Source organism: Rhinolophus sinicus, linkage group LG04 (genome assembly GCF_036562045.2).
Source record: "Rhinolophus sinicus isolate RSC01 linkage group LG04, ASM3656204v1, whole genome shotgun sequence".
Taxonomy (NCBI): domain Eukaryota; kingdom Metazoa; phylum Chordata; class Mammalia; order Chiroptera; family Rhinolophidae; genus Rhinolophus; species Rhinolophus sinicus.
This window is the reverse complement of record NC_133754.1, coordinates 120,034,801-120,053,322: the sequence shown is the minus strand read 5'-3', so window position 1 is coordinate 120,053,322 and position 18,522 is coordinate 120,034,801. Positions and strand designations below refer to the sequence as shown.

At 34.3% G+C, this 18,522-nt stretch overlaps 1 protein-coding gene across 2 annotated transcripts in view; it reads right to left on the bottom strand.

The window, feature by feature from the left end:
* The window catches only part of CAAP1 (caspase activity and apoptosis inhibitor 1), a 46,339-nt gene that overhangs the window by 26,154 nt on the left and 1,663 nt on the right, over positions 1–18,522 (bottom strand). For both annotated transcript variants that reach the window (XM_019736276.2, XM_019736277.2), the window contains exons 2-4: positions 14,626–14,826; positions 13,720–13,804; positions 13,169–13,244 (exon numbers count right to left, since the gene is read on the bottom strand). In XM_019736276.2, coding sequence (XP_019591835.2) covers positions 13,169–13,244; positions 13,720–13,804; positions 14,626–14,826 — 362 coding nt within the window. The remainder of the gene's footprint in view (positions 1–13,168; positions 13,245–13,719; positions 13,805–14,625; positions 14,827–18,522) is intronic.

Sequence of the window (18,522 nt, the reverse complement as noted above, 5' to 3'; positions counted from 1 at the left end):
GTTAACAGATTCAAAATAAAAATTCCAAAGCAAATGCAGCAACATTTTTTTCCCAGTGTTTACTATGTGACAGGTACTATTCTAAGCACTTTACAATCTTTTTCTCACTTACATGATCACAATCCTATGGGGAAGGCACTGATACTACCCTTACTCTTCAGAAGAGGAAATTGAGGCCCAAGGTTAGGTAATTTGCCAAAGGTCACAGAGACAGTAAGCTGTGGAGTTCTGCTGTTAAAAAATGTAGGCAGCTTAACTCTCAACCTTTACTCTTCACATTTATCCAGACTTTCTATTACTTACAGAAATAATTCTCTAGTTAATAATACCTAAAAATTGTACGGAGCCATATACATATACATATGGCCATATATTTCAAAGTATAAAGTGAGTTTTCACTCAGAATCTCCTCTCAAGGCCCCAGAATAAAATACTTCTTTCTTATTGTGAAAACTAAGATATGCTATTAAGTCATCAAGACAGAATTATTATTTTAAAAATTTCAATAAAAAGACAAACATGAGCAATGGCAACAAAAGACCAATTATCCTCAACAAAGGGCCTGAGAAAGTTGGGAGTGAAAAGGTTGAAAAGAAACATTTCTCACTGTGTACCTTTCTGTATGATTTTGTACTGTTTTAATTTCTTTTAACCATGCCCATGGTTGCCTATTCATTATAAAAAAGAATTAATGACAATACAGGTTCACACTAGTTTGTATGAAAACAAGGGGAAAAAAAGAAGTAGCTGATGGAAGATAAATACACAGAACAAATTTACTGAACATTTGAAGTCTAATCAAGAACTATAAAAATAATATTCTAAGTGAATCTTTGATAATTATAAAGGGAAATATGGCATAATGAAAACTAAAATGGGATCTTACAGCCCCTACCTTATAGCAAAATAAATTCCAAATGAGTCAAAGATTTAAACATTAAAGAAACCCATAAAGTTAATATTAATAAAGTCTGAAGAATACTTTTCATAATTTCAGAATAGAGAAAGCCTTTTCCAAGTATAGATCCCAGAAACCACAAAAGATTGATAAAATTAGACGGTGTAAACATGAAAGATTTATGTAGGTAAAAAAATAATAGAAGCCATAAACAAAGAAAAAAAAGCAACAAGCAAATAAATAAACACAACCCCTATCACAAACAATAAATTAAAAAGACCAGAGTCCTCCATATATATACAGAGTAAATAAATGACAAAGAGTTCATAGAAAAAAAATTCAAATAGATCTATGATATATGAAAAGATGGTCAATTTCACTCAAAACAAGAGAATACAAATTAAAATTCCAATGAGATATTACTTTTTAACCTAACAGATAAGCAAAGATCAACATGTTAGGTAACACTGTATTGGCTAAAGCGTATGAAAACATGTACACCACATTTAAGGGGAGGAGTATAAATTGGTTTAAACTCCATGTAAGTCAATTTTGGCAATTATCTATCAAAATTTCAAATCTCCAAATATCTGACCCGACAAATAACTTCTTGGTTTTTATGGCACATATAACCACAGAAGAACATGATTATGTACTTATATACAGACATATTCACATCATTTGTAGTAACAAAAGATAGAAAATAACTTAAAGGTCTACAGATAGACTGTTAATGTTTTGCTACATCCAACAATGGAATAGTATACAGTATACATAGGAAGCCTTATACATACTGGGTAGAATAAAATCCAAGGAAAGACATACTATTATGTGGGGGAAAACCTGAATGGAAAAAGGTACAGAATAGTTTGCACAGTATACCATTTGCGGGAAAGCAAAAATATACATACACATATATTTGTAAATGTATGCAATATCTCTGGGAGGATACACAAGAAACTGACTGTGGTTGCCTGTAAAAAGGAAGAATGAGGAACAGGAAAAAGAGACTTATTTTCACTACATACATTTTAAAATTTTGTACTATGTGTATGCATTAACATTTAAATAAGTAAGCTATTAATAATAGACTCTAGATAAATGGCTACATGGGAAAATGTCCTTATTTCCTGGAAATTCTAACATAAATATTTAGCATTAAGATATCTATAGTTCACGTTACAATACTTCAAGAAAACAGATGAAGTAAATACGGAAAATTATAATAACGGTTAGATCTAGGCAATAGGTATACGGAGTTTCATCATACTACACTACTTTTCCATACACTTGACACTTTTCATAATAAAAAGAAAAAAAAACAATGAAATCATTTTTAGCTCAGAAGGTTAATGCCCTTTACCTGAAAAACAAGTTTTATTTACACAGGGAAACGCTTTTAAAAGTTACAGTTTACGCATTATAAGTTAACATAAGACAGAAATGTAACTTCATTTACCAATCTTTGGATATAAGGCCAGCCTTACCTTTAATATGAATCCATGGGAAAAAAGGCAGTCTCAACCTACTCACATAAACCATTTCTACTTTTGGCTTATTTAAACTCATATTGCAAAAATCTGAGTGCAAAAAAACAATAACCCTTTATATTTACAGAAACTTTTATTGTTGTTATCCCACAACTAATTGACAACTTTTCAGCAACTCCTCTTTGAGTTTTTACCAAAGCATGCAACTTAATCAAATACTTTCATACTGATACTTCATCTTTTTATACATTTAACTAAATTATATAACTAAGATAATTGCATTGAAAACAAACATGAGTGATTCTTGGTAAGCAAACAGTTCCCATGGTGGGAGAAGTACACGGGAGTATTAGAGAATGAATAGTCATTAACAAATTTAGCACACTGTGAACATCAGTGAATTTATTTTCAAATGAAATGGAAAGGGCAATTAATATAATGAATTACTTAAGCTATTAAAAACTTAAATTTTTTAAAAAGTAGTAAGGGAATAGCAGAAAAAAAGGAAAAATACCTGCTAACATCTAACCCAGTGCTTGAGTAGCAAGATTAGGCAGTAAACGGACTGAGAGAAAAAATGTCAATAGATGCATTTTCAAAATTAGGTTTCTGAATAAAAAGAATACAAACGTGTGTGTGTGCACGTGTGCGTGTGCGTAGAACCAGTTACAAAACCAGAAAACAATGCTTCCTAAATCCCTCAAATGCAGTTGCACAGTTCAAATGAAGATGCCATTTAAAACCTCTGAGAAGCTCCCTTCCTCCCATTCTAGGGAATGTTCTAGAGATTCTGGAGAAGTCGGGAGGAGGGGATATGAGAGGGGAAATAGTGGGTGAAGGTATGTAAGAGTTCTTTGTACATTGAAATTTTCCATAATAGAATTTAAAAAACAAACAAGTAACTGGTACAAAACAACAGCTATATATTCCAGAGGGGGTTATATGAGTTGGGTAAATTACAGGTCAATTTCTGAAGTGTATCCTTCCCACCAAAACCAGGTCTTGGGTCTACATGTGGCCTACTTTTGTATCCACTGATAAAAATACTAACTTATGTAATGTAGATTTATGCTACCCGTTAATCCAATGTTCCAGAGCACCACAAATTTTATTCAAATATTTATTCTATTGAAGTTTAATAATAGCAGTTTGTGGGGGACTCTCTTATCCACAAATTCAGTTTTGTTAGCACTTACTGAGAATTTAGGATTTGGCTGAATGCGAGCGCCCCTTTGAAAGTTACTCATACTTATATACCATTGTTTTCCGGAAAATAAGACCTAGCCGGACTATCAGCTTTAATGTGTCTTTTGGAGCAAAAATTTATATAAGACCCAGTATGTGTTGTGTTGTGTTGTGTTGTGTTGTGTTGTGTTGTGTTGTGTTGTGTTGTGTTATGTTATGTTATGTTATGTTATGTTATGTTATGTTATGTTATATAATACTCCCAGTCTTATAGTAAAATAAGACCGGGTCTTATATTAATTTTTGCTCCAAAAGACGCATTAGAGCTGATTATCTGCCTAGGTCTTATTTTAGGGGAAACACCGATTTCAAATAATACATGTTACTTGTTGAAACAAATCAAATTCTTAGTACTCTAATGAGATTTTATGGGGATCACATCTCTCAAGGGGAAAACAAGGCAGGCAGTTAGATATGGGCATCAGGTCTCTGCATTCATGCTTAACTCATACTCAACTGCCCAAAAGACCTTCCTTCTCCACCCAAAACTTCCCCTTTTCATTGTAATTATCTACCCCCTATGAGGAACAACTGGGTACAAAATACGCAACTAGATTAAACCGGCCACTCACAGCTGGCCTCTCATACCTGTGCAGTTTAAAAAGATAAGGTAATAGCCGCTTATCAATCACAGGTGTCAATCAAGTGGTTCCAGGCCCAGAAAGGAACAGCCCATTTGAGAGAAAAAGATAAAAACTCCAAGTCCACGCCAGTCAGGCCTTTTTGAGCCCGGGCCCTTGCCCCTTTGGGCCTTTTTGTCTTTTGAGCCTCTTCTTTTGCTCGGCCCGCTCCATCTAAACTCTTTGGAGTGTACTTTTGCTCCTAATTCTACCTTGGGCCCTTGAGCCATTCTCTATTGCTGTGGTCCGCTTCTGTTTCTTTGGAGAATACTATTCCTTTTAGTAATGGCCCTTGAGCCACTGCTTTCTGCTTGGGCCCACTCCCTCGTAGTTCTTTGATCTCTTCTAATAAACTGCTTTTTCACTACTTTACCTCGGTATCTTGTTCAATTCTTTGCTCCAGACGCCAAGAACCTGGACACCGCACTGAGGAGGGACCACCCTCCAGTAACAGCTCTACTTCATCAAAAAGGACATGGATGTTTTACAATTATTAAAAACAAAACATGGTAGGTAAGTAGCTATGTATGATAGCTCCTAAGGAAAACTAATGCCGCCATTAATCGCAGGCTTTTTAATAAATTAACAAACAGCATCAGGGTTCTACCACATATCACTGCTAGGGTTCAGCAGTAGAAGGGTAGTCACCCACACGATTCTAGTTGCTGGCTCTCAATCAGACAACGGGTCGAGCCAAAGGAATTGCCCAGTATGTTCAAGAATAAACATCTTAGGGCAAAGTAGTCATTTATCACCCCTACATTTCCACACTACGCTCCTCTTTCATTCTGACTGCTCTGAAGTGCCTAACCCAACCATAAACAGCAGTAAAAAGGAAGCTACTCGATTTGAAGGGTGGTATAACTTGCAGACTATTTAAGAACTATGACTATTACAATGCATTAAAATCTAGTATATTCTAGCTAGTAACCAGCATATTGTAAGTAGTAACTAATTCTAGATGACACCAACTTGCTCTTTTCAATCATTTTTATTTTAAAAATACTCATGTATTCCATTTTAAACAAAAGTGCTGATGTTTCAGATTTACAAAACATAATTAAATGAAGATTTAAAAATAATTCCAGAGACTTATTCACTTTACAAAATAATTCCCTGTGAATTTTATTTGCTATTTAAATATTCTAGTGAATATAAAATGGTTCAATTTATATGTGTTAAAATCTCTAAGACCTATTTAGGAATATCTTTTTTTTTTTTTTTAAATTACTCACCCAAAATTGGAACTGAATAACTAACTTAGAACGTATACATCTTCTCCTAACAAACTAGCAGTGACTAGGACCATAGTTCTAGAATACTCACATAGAACCCACTTTTCAGTGTTCCTTAAGTTTGAGAACCTGGATTTTTAAATTTTATCTTCTCGAATGGTGACATTATCTCAACATTGCTTATTCTCTGTAGGGAAATACTTCATTTCCACTGACATCTCCCCCAGTATCATTTACTAAAAGCAGATTAATTTAAAACTCATAAAGATATTTATTACAGCAATTCTAAACTATTGCTAAGATTTCCCTAAAGTGTTTGTATTTTTATTCTTTATATATAAAATCTCAATCCTGATGATTTTATTGCACTATTCAACATTTAAATTTCATTATAAACATATTCCTTAGAGCATAATCACCTCGCATTGCGGGCCAAGATAAGACCTGTTCTCATTTCTAGCGCTATTTTAGCTATAATAAAGCTTTTCCTGCACATCTCCAAATGCAGACAGCACTCTAATTCCAGGCATCCATATTACCTTGTTTACTTGTTCTTATTAAGCAACTATAACAATCTGTAACATATGTAAATCTTGTCACAATACCTAAGTTTTAAAACACTACAAAATTATAGATGCTAAAGTCTTTACACTATTTTTTATACAGTTTTAAATTTGCTCATTTGCTTACTTAAGGTGAATCAAAGTGACAGCTCCATCCTTCATCCTTTTAAAAATGAAAGTTTAGAAACTATGCATGTTTTCATACTTCCTAAATCTCACTCCTATAAAAATTATGTTAACACTCATTAATTTCAAGTTTCAAAGCAGCACACTGTCAAAAATGTCTTACAATTACTGCTTTCTTGTTATTTTTAATAGTATAAAAGAACTACTGCAAAATAAGAGTAAGCAAATAATCTTTTTTCTGGAATGTAAAGCATTTTAAAGTATAGCTGACCTACAATATCACATTAGTTTCAGGTGTACAACATAGTGAGTTGACATTTATATACCTTGCAAAGTGATCACCACGAGAAGTCTAGTAACCAATTGTCACTGTACAAAGTTACTTCGATATTATTGACTGTATTCCCTATGCCGTACATGGAACCCCCATGACTTAAATTTATGTTATACTGTAAGTTTGCACCTCTTAATCCCCTTCACCTTTTTTGCCCATTCTACCCACTGCCCAACCCTCTGGCAACTATCAGTTTGTTCTCTTTATCTATGAGTCTGTTTGTCTTCTTTTGTTCAATTTAGATTCCACGTATAAGTGAAATGATACAGTAGCAAACAATAGTTTGAGCAGCAGCAGAGCAAAAGAGTTTGGGAAGAAAAAGATGCATTTGAAAGCTGACCTTAGAGGATAAATATAACTTGAACACATGAAGCTGGCAACGTAAGGAGACCGTGTAAAACTAAAGACATTTTTAAAAAAAAATTTGTACTGGTGCATAAACATTTACTTGTGCACAAACAAGGGTCTACTTCTGTATCTTAAAACTTTTAATACTTTATAAGAAAAATTATCTTATATAGCCTTATTATATGTCATATACAAGGTGTGATAAAAAAATATGGTGACTGTTTAAATAAAACTTATTACAGTAAAAGACACATTGCCATTAACCCCCCTCAAAATATTCCCCCTCGCTTCAAAAACACTTATCCCATCATTCTTGCCACTTTCTGAGGCAGTTCTGGAAGTTCTCTTTGGTGAATGTCTATAGTTGCGCTGTCGTGGATGCCTCAATGTCCTGAATCATTTTGACTTTGGGGAAGAGCTAGAAGTCACATGGTGCCTGATCCGGTGAGTAAGGTGGATGAGGACACACCGTAATGTTTTTATTTGCCAGAAATTGCCATACCAGAAGTGATGTGTGACACGGAGCATTGTCATGATGGAGGATGAAACCGTTTGCCTATTTCATGTTAAAGCATTATTTCTGATCTATGATTTATAGCACACTTTAAAACACACCTTCTCTCAACTGTAGCTCACGCCTGACTGCACTGAACAAGTTGAAACTTGTCACATACTGTTACCAAGGCTCGATACACCGCACTGAAGATCCCTGCCTTTCCGCTGGATGGCACTTGGCAGTAGCATTCACCATATTTTCTGATCACAACAGAAAGGCTCTGTGTCACACATTGCTTTGGGTATGGCAATTTCTGTCAAATAAAAACATTATAGTGTGTCCTCATCCACCTTATTCACCAGATCTGGCACCGTGAGACTTCCGGCTCTTTCCCAAAGTCAAAATGACCACGAAAGGTCAACATTTTGAATCAATTCAGGACATCGAGGCAGCCACAACAGCAGTTAAAGACACTCGTGAAAGAGGACTTCCAGAACAGCTTCAGAAAGTGGCAAGAATGATGGGATAAGTGTGTCTGAAGCAAGGGGGGAGGTACTTTGATGGGGATTAATGGCAATGTCTTTTACTGTAGTAATTTTTAATGTAATCATTCATCATATTTTTCTATTACACCTCATACATACACATACCCATACATATACCTCATACTGAAAGTTGTCACTTTATAGTATCTTAGTTCTATTAATGTTATGTCTTTCTGATAGAAACTGTAATAAAAGAGCCGATAGAGGTTGCTGATTAAAATAATATACCAAATTTTTCATGTATTTTTAATAACAGATTTCTTTATCTAGATCTATTTGAAACTATTTTATTCATCAAACTGGGATAAAAAGGTGAAGGTATATGTGTCAGTTGATAAAACACTGATAAACTGATATAATTGGTTCCAAGGCCAAGTTCTGGCTTTTATATATGTTTCCCTTCAGAGTCTCACTGCATAGACCTTTTTAATATTAAACATTCAGACAAAGGAAGTACTATGTAGGACGCTGAAATATACATGCTATATACAAAAAGAGAGTAGCTACACTCAGCTCCAACTAATTTTTTGCCCTCCCAGGAAAAGCTGCTTGATCCAATTTTTCAAGCAACTCAGAAATCCAGATTTTGATGTGATGTCACTTGGTTTTCAAATGTTGGGAACCATTTGAACATTTTTTTAAATGTTTAGATCAAACAAAACATCTCAATGGCTCTAGGCAACTGATCTGTAACTTTGGCTTATGTCTATGTTTTAATCAAGTACTTTGAATTAGTTTTCTATTGTCACTGTAACAAATTACCATAAATTTCATGCCTTAAATAACATGAATTTATTCTTACAGTTCTGGAGGGCAGAAGCCCAAACTAAGTCTAAAGGCACAAGAATTAAGGGGTAGACGGTGCTGATTCCGTGGGGAGGCTCCACGGGAGAATCCACATGCTCGTCTTCTCAGCGTCTAAGAGGCCGCCTGCATTCCTTGGGCTGTAGTTCCTCTCTTCATCTTTAAAGCACATGACTTTAACCTCTGCTTCCAGCATCCCAGCTCTTTCTGCCTTTGTCCTCTTTATCTCCCTCTTATAAGGATTCTTGTGGTTATACTGGTACCACCTGGATAATCCAAGATAACCTTCCTATCTCAAGATCCTTAATTTGATCACATTAGCAAAGTCCCATTCTGCTACATTAATTAACATATTATTAATAGCTTCTGGAGATGAGGACATGGACATACATATCTGTGGGGATCATTATTCTGTGTTCTAGATTTTTGTACACTCTTGAGATTTTTTACATAGATGTTCATGTGCCATGGTATGAATGTCTGTGTCCCCCACAAAGTTCATATATTGAAATCCTAACCCTCAAAGGTGATGGTATTCGTAGGTGAGCCTGTTGGGAGGTGAACAGGTCACGGCTGGAGTCCACCTGAATGGGATTAGGGCATGAGTAGTAGGAACTTGCTTTCATCCCTCTCATCCATCCCATGATAGATCTAAAGGATACCAAGGACCTAAACGAATTAATTGATAGAGACTATACTCTGACAACAGAGATCCTAAATCCTGTGGAATATTCACTGAAATTGATGTTTGCTCGTAAAACATCAATTAAGCACTCAATGAAAAAGTTAAGGAATCATCCTGATTTGGGAACAGTAAACTATGAGCAAAATGAACAAAAAGAGGCTGGGTAACCTCACTACTCACAAATGTTAAAACTCAACAGCTTTTAGGTTAAAGAGGAATTATAAATGATCTAAAAACTAACAATAAGTAAAACATTTAACCAGTTTTATGGGATACAGAGAAAAATTTTAGTATTAAAAATATTACTAACCACAAATAATTAAAATAAGTGAACTAGTTATCCAATTAAGGAAGTTAGAAAGAAAAATAAAATAAGCTTTAAAAAACAAAAGTATACAGGTAATATATCATATTTAATTGTGAAAGCTGAACGCTGAATGCTTTCTAAGACAGGAAGAAGCAAGAATATCTACTCTCACCATTCCTATTCAATAATGTACTGGAAGTCCTAACAGGTCAATAATGCAATTTCAAAAAAGCAGTTAAAATCATATAGGTTAGAAAATGTCAAAAAACAAAATTCAACCAAATAAATTTTAAGATCTAATAGGCTTTATTAAGTGATTCATGAATCGGGTAGAATCCCACCTAACAAGTAGAATGGGGTTCGGTTCCGATGGGGTTGTGGAAAGAGGAAGTTTTATAGGAACATGGGGCAAAGGAGCTATTAGCAAAAGAAAAGAAAGGGTTATTTTAGGCCAGGACACCACGTTTTGGAGGGGAAGGAAATGGCAAGGGTTTTATCATGCAATTTGCCTCTTCTTCCTTGGGGGATAGGGGCTGGAGAGAGGTGATGGACAGGGTCCAGAGACAGATTACCTTACAGGTGGCTTGACAAGAAAATTCCAGGCTGGTTGATAAAGATTATGCTCCTGGTGAAGATCAAAAGTGCATTTAGGTCAGTATTAAATCTAGGTTTGGTATCATGGGATTTAGCACAAGGGACGCTATTTGGGGGCTGTGGTTTTCTGTTTTAAAAAAGAAAAAAAATAACTCCCTATTTGCAGAGGATATAATGTCTTAGTCCACTGGGGCTGCTATAATAAAATAAGACAGACTGGGTAGCTTATAAACAACACAAACATTTCTTTGTTCTGGAGGCTGGAAGTCTGAAATCAGGATGCCAGCAGGGTCAGGGCTCTCAGGGTACAGTCTTCTTGTACTCTCACATGGCGGAAGGGGCTCTGAGATCTGCGGGATCTCTTCTGTAAGAGCACCGATCCCAATTTTTACACCTATGTTCACAGGTGAGATGGCCTATAGTCCCTCAATTCCCTTTTTTGGCACTATTTATGACATTTTGGGTATTAAAGCTATGCAGAAATCAAAGTAAATTGAAGACCTTTTCATCTTTTCCTAGGTCTGGACTAATTTAAACAACACAGATGTAATCCGTTTGAAAAAAGTAAAAGATGGTATTTATTGAATGTTTTATTAGCTGCAAACACAGTGCATGTATTGACTGATGTAAGTCATAATTCAGTTGTGAATCTACCTTGTCATGGTGCTTTTTCAACAGTACATCTTAACTTTCTAATTTCTTCTTTGTTAATCTCTTCAAGTTGTCCTCTTCTGGGGGAAGTCAGTTTGGTTAATTTGCATTTTGATAGAAAACCATCCACTTGCTGGCATCAAGTTTATTTATATAATGCTGCATGTGGATTCTCGTTATGCTTCTTCCTTCCTAATCTCAACTATAATTGCTCTGTATGGTTTCCTTAACCAGATCCGAGAAGAGTTCATCCAAGTTCTGATCTTTACAAAGACCAAGTTTATGGATTTATATAACCTTTTTGTTTGTATTTTCTATTTCTTTAATGTTTACCTTTGTTTTTTCTTTTCCCAACTTTCTTTTGATTTGTTATTTATCTAATTCCTTTAAGATGTAAACTAAGTTCCTGGGCTAGTCAAGAAGGTTTTATCTCTTTTATCTAAACCTTTCCTTTAAATTCAACTTGTGATGCTAACAATGTAGGACCTCTAATTGGATCCTGGATCAGACTTGACCACTTAATTAATTAAAATAAATAAACCTACTCTAGGAGTGCTGATGGTTTCGTGGCTATGTAGAAGACGGTCCTGAGTTCTAGGAAGTGCACACTGAATGTTCAGGCCTGAAACGTTAGGACATCTGCAACTTACCTTTAAATGTTTATGGGCTGAACTATGTCTTCCTCCACCCCAAATTCCTATGTTGAAGCCCTAATCCCAGCACCTCAGGAAGTGACTGTTTTGAAGACAGAGCCTTTACAGAGTTAATTACATTAAATTGAGATCATTATGATGGGCCCTAATCCAATCTGACTGGTGTCCTCTTAAGAGACTGGGACACAGGGAGAGATGCCAGGGGTGGCACACACAGGATGACCACGTGACGAGGCAGCAAGAGGAAGGCCGTCTGCAAGCCAAAGGGAGAACTCAGAAGAAAGCAAGCCTGCCAGTACCTTGATCTTGCACTTCCAATCTCTAAAACTGTGAGAAACTAAATTTCTACTGTTTAAGCCAGCCAGTCTGTGGTATTTTGCTACAGTAGTCCTAGCAAACTAATACAAATGGCTCTGAGGAGAAAAAGGATAAATATAAAAAGAGAGAGAAAGCAAAAATTGCAAAATGTTAATGTTGCTGAATCTAGGTGGAGGGTATATGGTATTACATCATTCTTTCAACTTTCATATAAATTTGAAATAAAAAAGTTTGGGTGGGAAATTTCACCAGGAAACTTGTGTGTGTGTGTGTGTGTGTGTGTGTGTGTGTGTGTGTGTGTACATATGTACATATACATTTGTGTGTGTATGTGTGTGTACACGTATATAAATTTACTTTTATATTAGTTTTCTAGGACTGCCATAACAAATTACCACAAGGAGTCTGGCTTAAACAACAGAAATATATTTCTCTCAGTTCTGGAGGCTAGAAGATATAACATGAAATGAAATTGTCCTGTTTAGAGCTATTTACCCTAGAGCTGTCTATTTGAAATGAAAAAATACTCAAGATTGCAGGTATATATGTGCTACTTATTTATGCTACTGCCTCTGATAATCTTTTATTTGTGCTACTACGACCTGTAGCCAAACTCTGCAAAGAGTTTATCAGTCAATGGCAACAACCAAAAATAATTGTTTTTGTCAAAAATCATCAACAGAAACTAAAATTAGTGGATGAAAGTTTGATGAACCATGGCAGAGCAGACAAATTCAGGAAAAAAATTACCATGTTGCTTCATGATTAGTTAGCATCCCAAAACTTTAGACACTGTGTATCATCACAATAATCAAATTATATGTATCTATATAAAACAAAACACATTATTATTGCACCAGTGAAATAAGGCTATTATCACCAAACACTAATAGATCTGTAGAAGAATTCAGTGAAATAAAGTGTAAAGTGTTCTAAGCTACTAAGTGTCCTAAGTAGAGTAAGTACTTAATAAATAGTGGGTATCACTAGTAGTATATTTCAATTCCAAATGACAGCTGTGATTCGGCTTCAAGTTGGTGTTGCTGTTGTCTTATATCTCAGTAGTAGTTTAAGGGAATCACCTTAATCCTGAAAGCAATGAACTTTATCCTTACATATACCAAAAGGACCAATCATTACAATTCTACACTGTTGAATTATCTTATATAAATGCAACACAGAAAAATCATCATTCTGGAGGTAACAAATCACCAAAGGAATAACAAAGAAATTTTGAAATGAAAGTTTTAACTTACTGACTGACTAAATCAGATCCCATCTTAGAGCCATCATCTGCCTCCTCTTCCATATCAGAGTCCATACCATTGTCACCTTATAAATGAAATAAACTATTGAAAGCATGCTGATAAATGTCAGAATGATTTAATTTTAATCATTATGCAAAAATTATCACCTTAATAGTACGCAGAATAAAGAATTTTATAGTTCATAGGTAACTAAAAGCAATGAGAATAAAAAGCAGAAAATAAAAATAATTGTACGATGTCTTTGCCCTCTCAAAAATTAATTTTACAGCATTTTTCAAATTTTGTTTTTATTATTGTGTACAAACTCATGCTCTTACCTATACTCTCGGGATGGAAAATATAATATATACATCAAAAAGTGAAATGCTATTCTGATATGTAAACTATATTTCTCTGTACAAACAGAAGTAAAAAATGCTTTTTAATGATTACTCAATAATGAAATTAAATGTTCACATCAGAAAAAGAGTACCTCACGATTTATTCTGAATATAGTATTAACTAAAAAGTTACCAGAATGTACAAATATGTATTCTTACCCTCAAGAATCTTCATGATTTTTTTTTCAGACAGAAGCTCTAACTGTTCTTGGCACAGTTTTTTAATTTCTTCTATTGAACAGTTCTAAAGAAAATTACATTAAAAAAATGCATTTATGTAACATAGTACCAATGTAAACTAGATAATAGCAATCATTAAAAAAAAAAGTCCAGTTAGCAAAATCTTACAATAAAACAAATTAAAAGCCACATAAATCTTTTCATGAAATGAAATCTGAAAAACTGCCAGTTAACATGTGAACAAAATAATTTACAAGATTTGAGGATGACTTATAGTCATGTTTATTATGAAAGGACAAACTAAAGAGTAAGTCAGGAGCTCAGATATTCATAGCAGCCTACGAGTATTTATGTTCGATAATTCCTCTAAAGTTTTAAGTATCAGCTGCATACATCTTATATATATAATTTTGGGCTTAACTTGTCCAAGTCCTATCTCCACAGGTCTAAAATTAGAATACCATGTATTCCCCTGAATAATTTTCAGAAATAAACATATGAAAACATTTATAAATTTAATGAAATACAAGCTACTACCAAACATCCTTATATATTGTTATACAGCAGTATATTCTTTCTTGAAGCACCAGAAAGAATTATTATACCTTTAGTTTAATTACTAACACTGCCTGAATTTCATAAAATTATTTCCAAAAGGTCAATAAATTCCTTACCTAAACACAGTAAATTGCCCCAATTTTTTCTTGGCAAATTTTTATATATACAAGGCCAGTTATGGTTCTAGAAAATCCTTTATGTGTTTTCTAGTAGCTTGTTTTAGTTGAAGACATCCAATTATAATTTATATTAAGTAAACTGATTGCTACAAAAAAGGTTTTTGTATATTTCTATGTATGCCTATAGCCTGACAACGTGATGAAGTACCTTTAACACATCAGGAAGCATCTTCTGTAACTTCTTCTCTCCGATGATACAGAAACACTGCTGAAGCATTTCTTTTTTGTCTGATATATAGTAACTAACTGGTTTTAATGACACAGTCAGGTCCAATCCACCTTCTTCAAGGTCACTGTGCTCTGCCAAGAATAATTCTTTTTCCAAAGTTGGTAAAAGGTATTTGGTTTCCTAAAATTAAGAGAAAAAGAACTACTAAATAATTCTACTTGAAGTATACATAATACATACATAACGGCACGCATTTTCATTTAATAAATTCTTCTTAACTATTTCCATGTTCTTGGTTTGCATAGATTATTTACCTAAAACCATAGGAAAGAATTCTAATACTAATTCTTCAGTATTCTTTGAACTTACTCTCCACACTGCAATTAACTCAATCAACTGATATAAAGTGAAGAGATAATATCTTAGGGCACACAAATGAAAATACACTCAATATTGAATGAGTTCTTACAATTTTAGACTTCTGAAGAATTAGAATATTCCTTGGCCATTCACCCAAAAATTTTATGTATGCACTGTCATTATTCTTAAATTCATATAAAGAAATGGGATAGCAGCAAAAATGTTACGAATCACAAATATTATAAAGTATTATTGCTTACTGGGAGGTATTATCACTTTTTTAAACTGTTATATAATTTAATCATATTTAAAGTAGAAAAGTAATTTGAGATATTTATGTCAATTTTACCACCTATCTCCCAAATCTGTGCAGTCTCTCTAAATCTACTGTCACAATCCTGGTTGAAGGTACCCTAACCTTTTGCCTAGATTACCTCAATAGCCATGTAACAGGACTTACTGCATCTAATCTGAAGTCTCTCCAATCTGTTTTGTTACTAGAATGGATTTTATAAAATGTAAACACAACCTTTTTTATAACTTTTCTAGTACTTCCTATTTATAACCTTCCAATGACTGCCCTTAGGATAGTCTGGACTATCTGGCACTTCATGCTCATTCTTTGTGTTTCAAACACAATGACCTTCTTTGAATTACTCAAATATAACCTGTTTTCCCTTCACCTCATACAGGCAGGGCTATTGTACATAACTGTTCTTCTGCCTAGAACATTCTTTCTTCCCCAGTTCTCCTACCCCATACACTATACTACCAAGATTAACAAAGTCAGGTATCAATTCAAAAGCCATTTCAATAGGAAAATCTCTCCCTACTATATACCTCAAGTAGATTTCTTTGTTATATTTTCTAATGGAATTGTCTAAAAAGCAGTTTTAAAAGAAGCCAATTTTAAAAGATACTATGATAATTAGACTGAAAAAGTAAAGATGGTCAACTCTTATTCTAATGGCTCACAAAATAATTCAAATGTTTGTGAGAATGTAGAGAAACTAATTCTCATACACTGATAGTAAGAATATAAAATGGTACAGCCACTTTAGAAAAGTTTGGCACTTCCTCAAATAGTTACTGTATGCACCAGCAATTCCATTACTAGATATATGAGGTATGATTAAAAAAAAAAAAAAAAAATACAGTGAATGCCGCTGCCGAGCGCCATCCAACGGAAAGGCAGGGATCTTCAATACAGGAAGCAGCGCATTGAATCTTAGTAAGTGTGTGACAAGTTTCAGCTTGTTCGGTGCAGTCAGTCGGGTGTGAGCTACGGTTGAGAGAGGGTGTATTTTAAAGTGTGCTGTAAATCATCCTCCACCATGACAAAACACTCTGTGCGACACATCGCTTCTGATATATGGCAATTTCTGTCAAATAAAAACATTATGGTGTGTCCTCATCCACCTTATTCACCGAATCTGGCACCACGTGACTTCTGGTTCTTCCCCAAAGTCAAAATGATTCAGAACATGTAAGCAACCATAGCAGCCCAACTAAAGACACTCACGAAAGAGGACTTCCAGAACTGTTTCAGAAAGTGGCAAGATCAATGTGGACAAGTGTGTTTGAAGTGAGGGGCGTATTCTGAGGGGGATTAATGGCAACGTGTCTTTTACTGTAATAAATTTTTTTATTTAAACATTCACTGTATTTTTTGATCATATCTCTTATATCTAAGAGAAATGTAACCATAAGTCTGCACAAAAAGTTGTACACAAATGTTCATAGCAGCATTATTCATAATAGCCAAAGGTGGAAGCAATCCAAATGCCCACCAAGTGACAAACTGAAAAACGAAATGGGGTATTACTGAGCCATAAAAAGAAATGAATTTCAGATCTGTGTTACAACATGAATGAACTTTGAGAAAACATGCTAAGTGATAGAAGTCAGTCACAAAAAGACCAGATACTATATGATTCTATTTGTATAAAATGTCCAGAACAAGGAAATCAATAAGTTCATAGAGATAGGAAGTAGATTACTGGTCGCCTAGGGAGGGAACAAGGTTGAAGCGCGTATTAGGGATGACAGCTAAAAGGTACACACAGGCAGGGTTTTCTTTTGAGGGGGTGATGAAAATATTTTTAAAATTGACTGTAGTGATGGTTGCACAACTCTATGAATATACGCAAAACTGAGCTGTATACTTGAAATGGGTGAATTGTATTGTATGTAAATTACATCTCTATAAAGCTATTATCAGTAAATAAGTAAGTAACAGGGAACTCAATACACAACAAATATAATGGCACTTTCAGAATTCTGAGATGTTATCTACATGCCAAATATGCCATTTCTTTTTTTCCTTCACAAATACACTAATTCTCATTAGAGATAGGATTTACTTATGTATGCAAATGTTTATAACTTAGGAATACTGGTCTCAGCATTATGATAAACTATTTCAGATAAGAAGGGTGATATACAAAATTGAATCTAGAAGGGGTGGGAAAACTGAATAGATCTATAACTATCAAAGAATTCGAAAAAAAAGAGTTTTGGGACAAGAAAAACAAACAAAACAAAAAAACCTACCCCTAAAAAAAACTACCAGACTCAGAAAGCTGTATGCTGTATGGTCCAATGGTCAAGTTTTGACAATCTTGGGGAAAACGTATAAACTTTTCTGAAAGACACCAAAAAAAAAAAAAAAAAAAAAGGAGCAAGGGTTCCCAACTCAATCCACGAAGCTAGCAGAATCTCGACAGGAAAACCAGAGAAGGTAACTACAAAAATAAAAACCATAAACTGATTTAACTTAGGAACATAGACACAAAAAACACTGAATTCGAGCCAAATACAACCAAACCAACGAACCAAATATGATCTGTCTCAAGACGGCAAAGAAGTTCAGCATCCGTTAACTTTATCAATAAAATTATATTATCTGACTACAAGAGGAAAACTATTAATACGTGATCATCCCAACAGAACGCTATACAAGCATTTGGTATAATCCTTATCAAACTAGGAATTTAAGAAATTTCCTTAACCTGATCAAAGATATCTTTCAGAATCTGTAGTATGTTATTGGTAGAACCTTAGAAATGTTCCCACTAAAAAAAAAAGGATTAGGAAAAGAATGCCTACTATCACTGCTTTTCTTGAAAACGACACAAAAAGTATCAGACAATGCCAAAAGAACAGAAAATGAGAAAAACAGCATTGAAAAAGAGGTGACAAAACTGTCACTGTTAGAAGACATTTTTTCTGAGTCAACTTTAATTAAATAATTAATAGTATGGTTAGAAACAAGAAAATGCATAAAAATAAATGGCCTTCTATGCTTCCACAATTCCCAATTTAAAGATGTAATGTTAAAAAAAACTTAGAAGAAAACGAAAAATAGTTCATAATCCTGGATTAGAAAGGACCTTTCTAAATAACATACAACCCAAAAGCCATCGGAAAATAATACTAGACTTGACCACAACGAAATCAAAAGCTTCGGTACACCGTGGCCAAGGTTACAGAAACATTTACAATATACTTTACAGA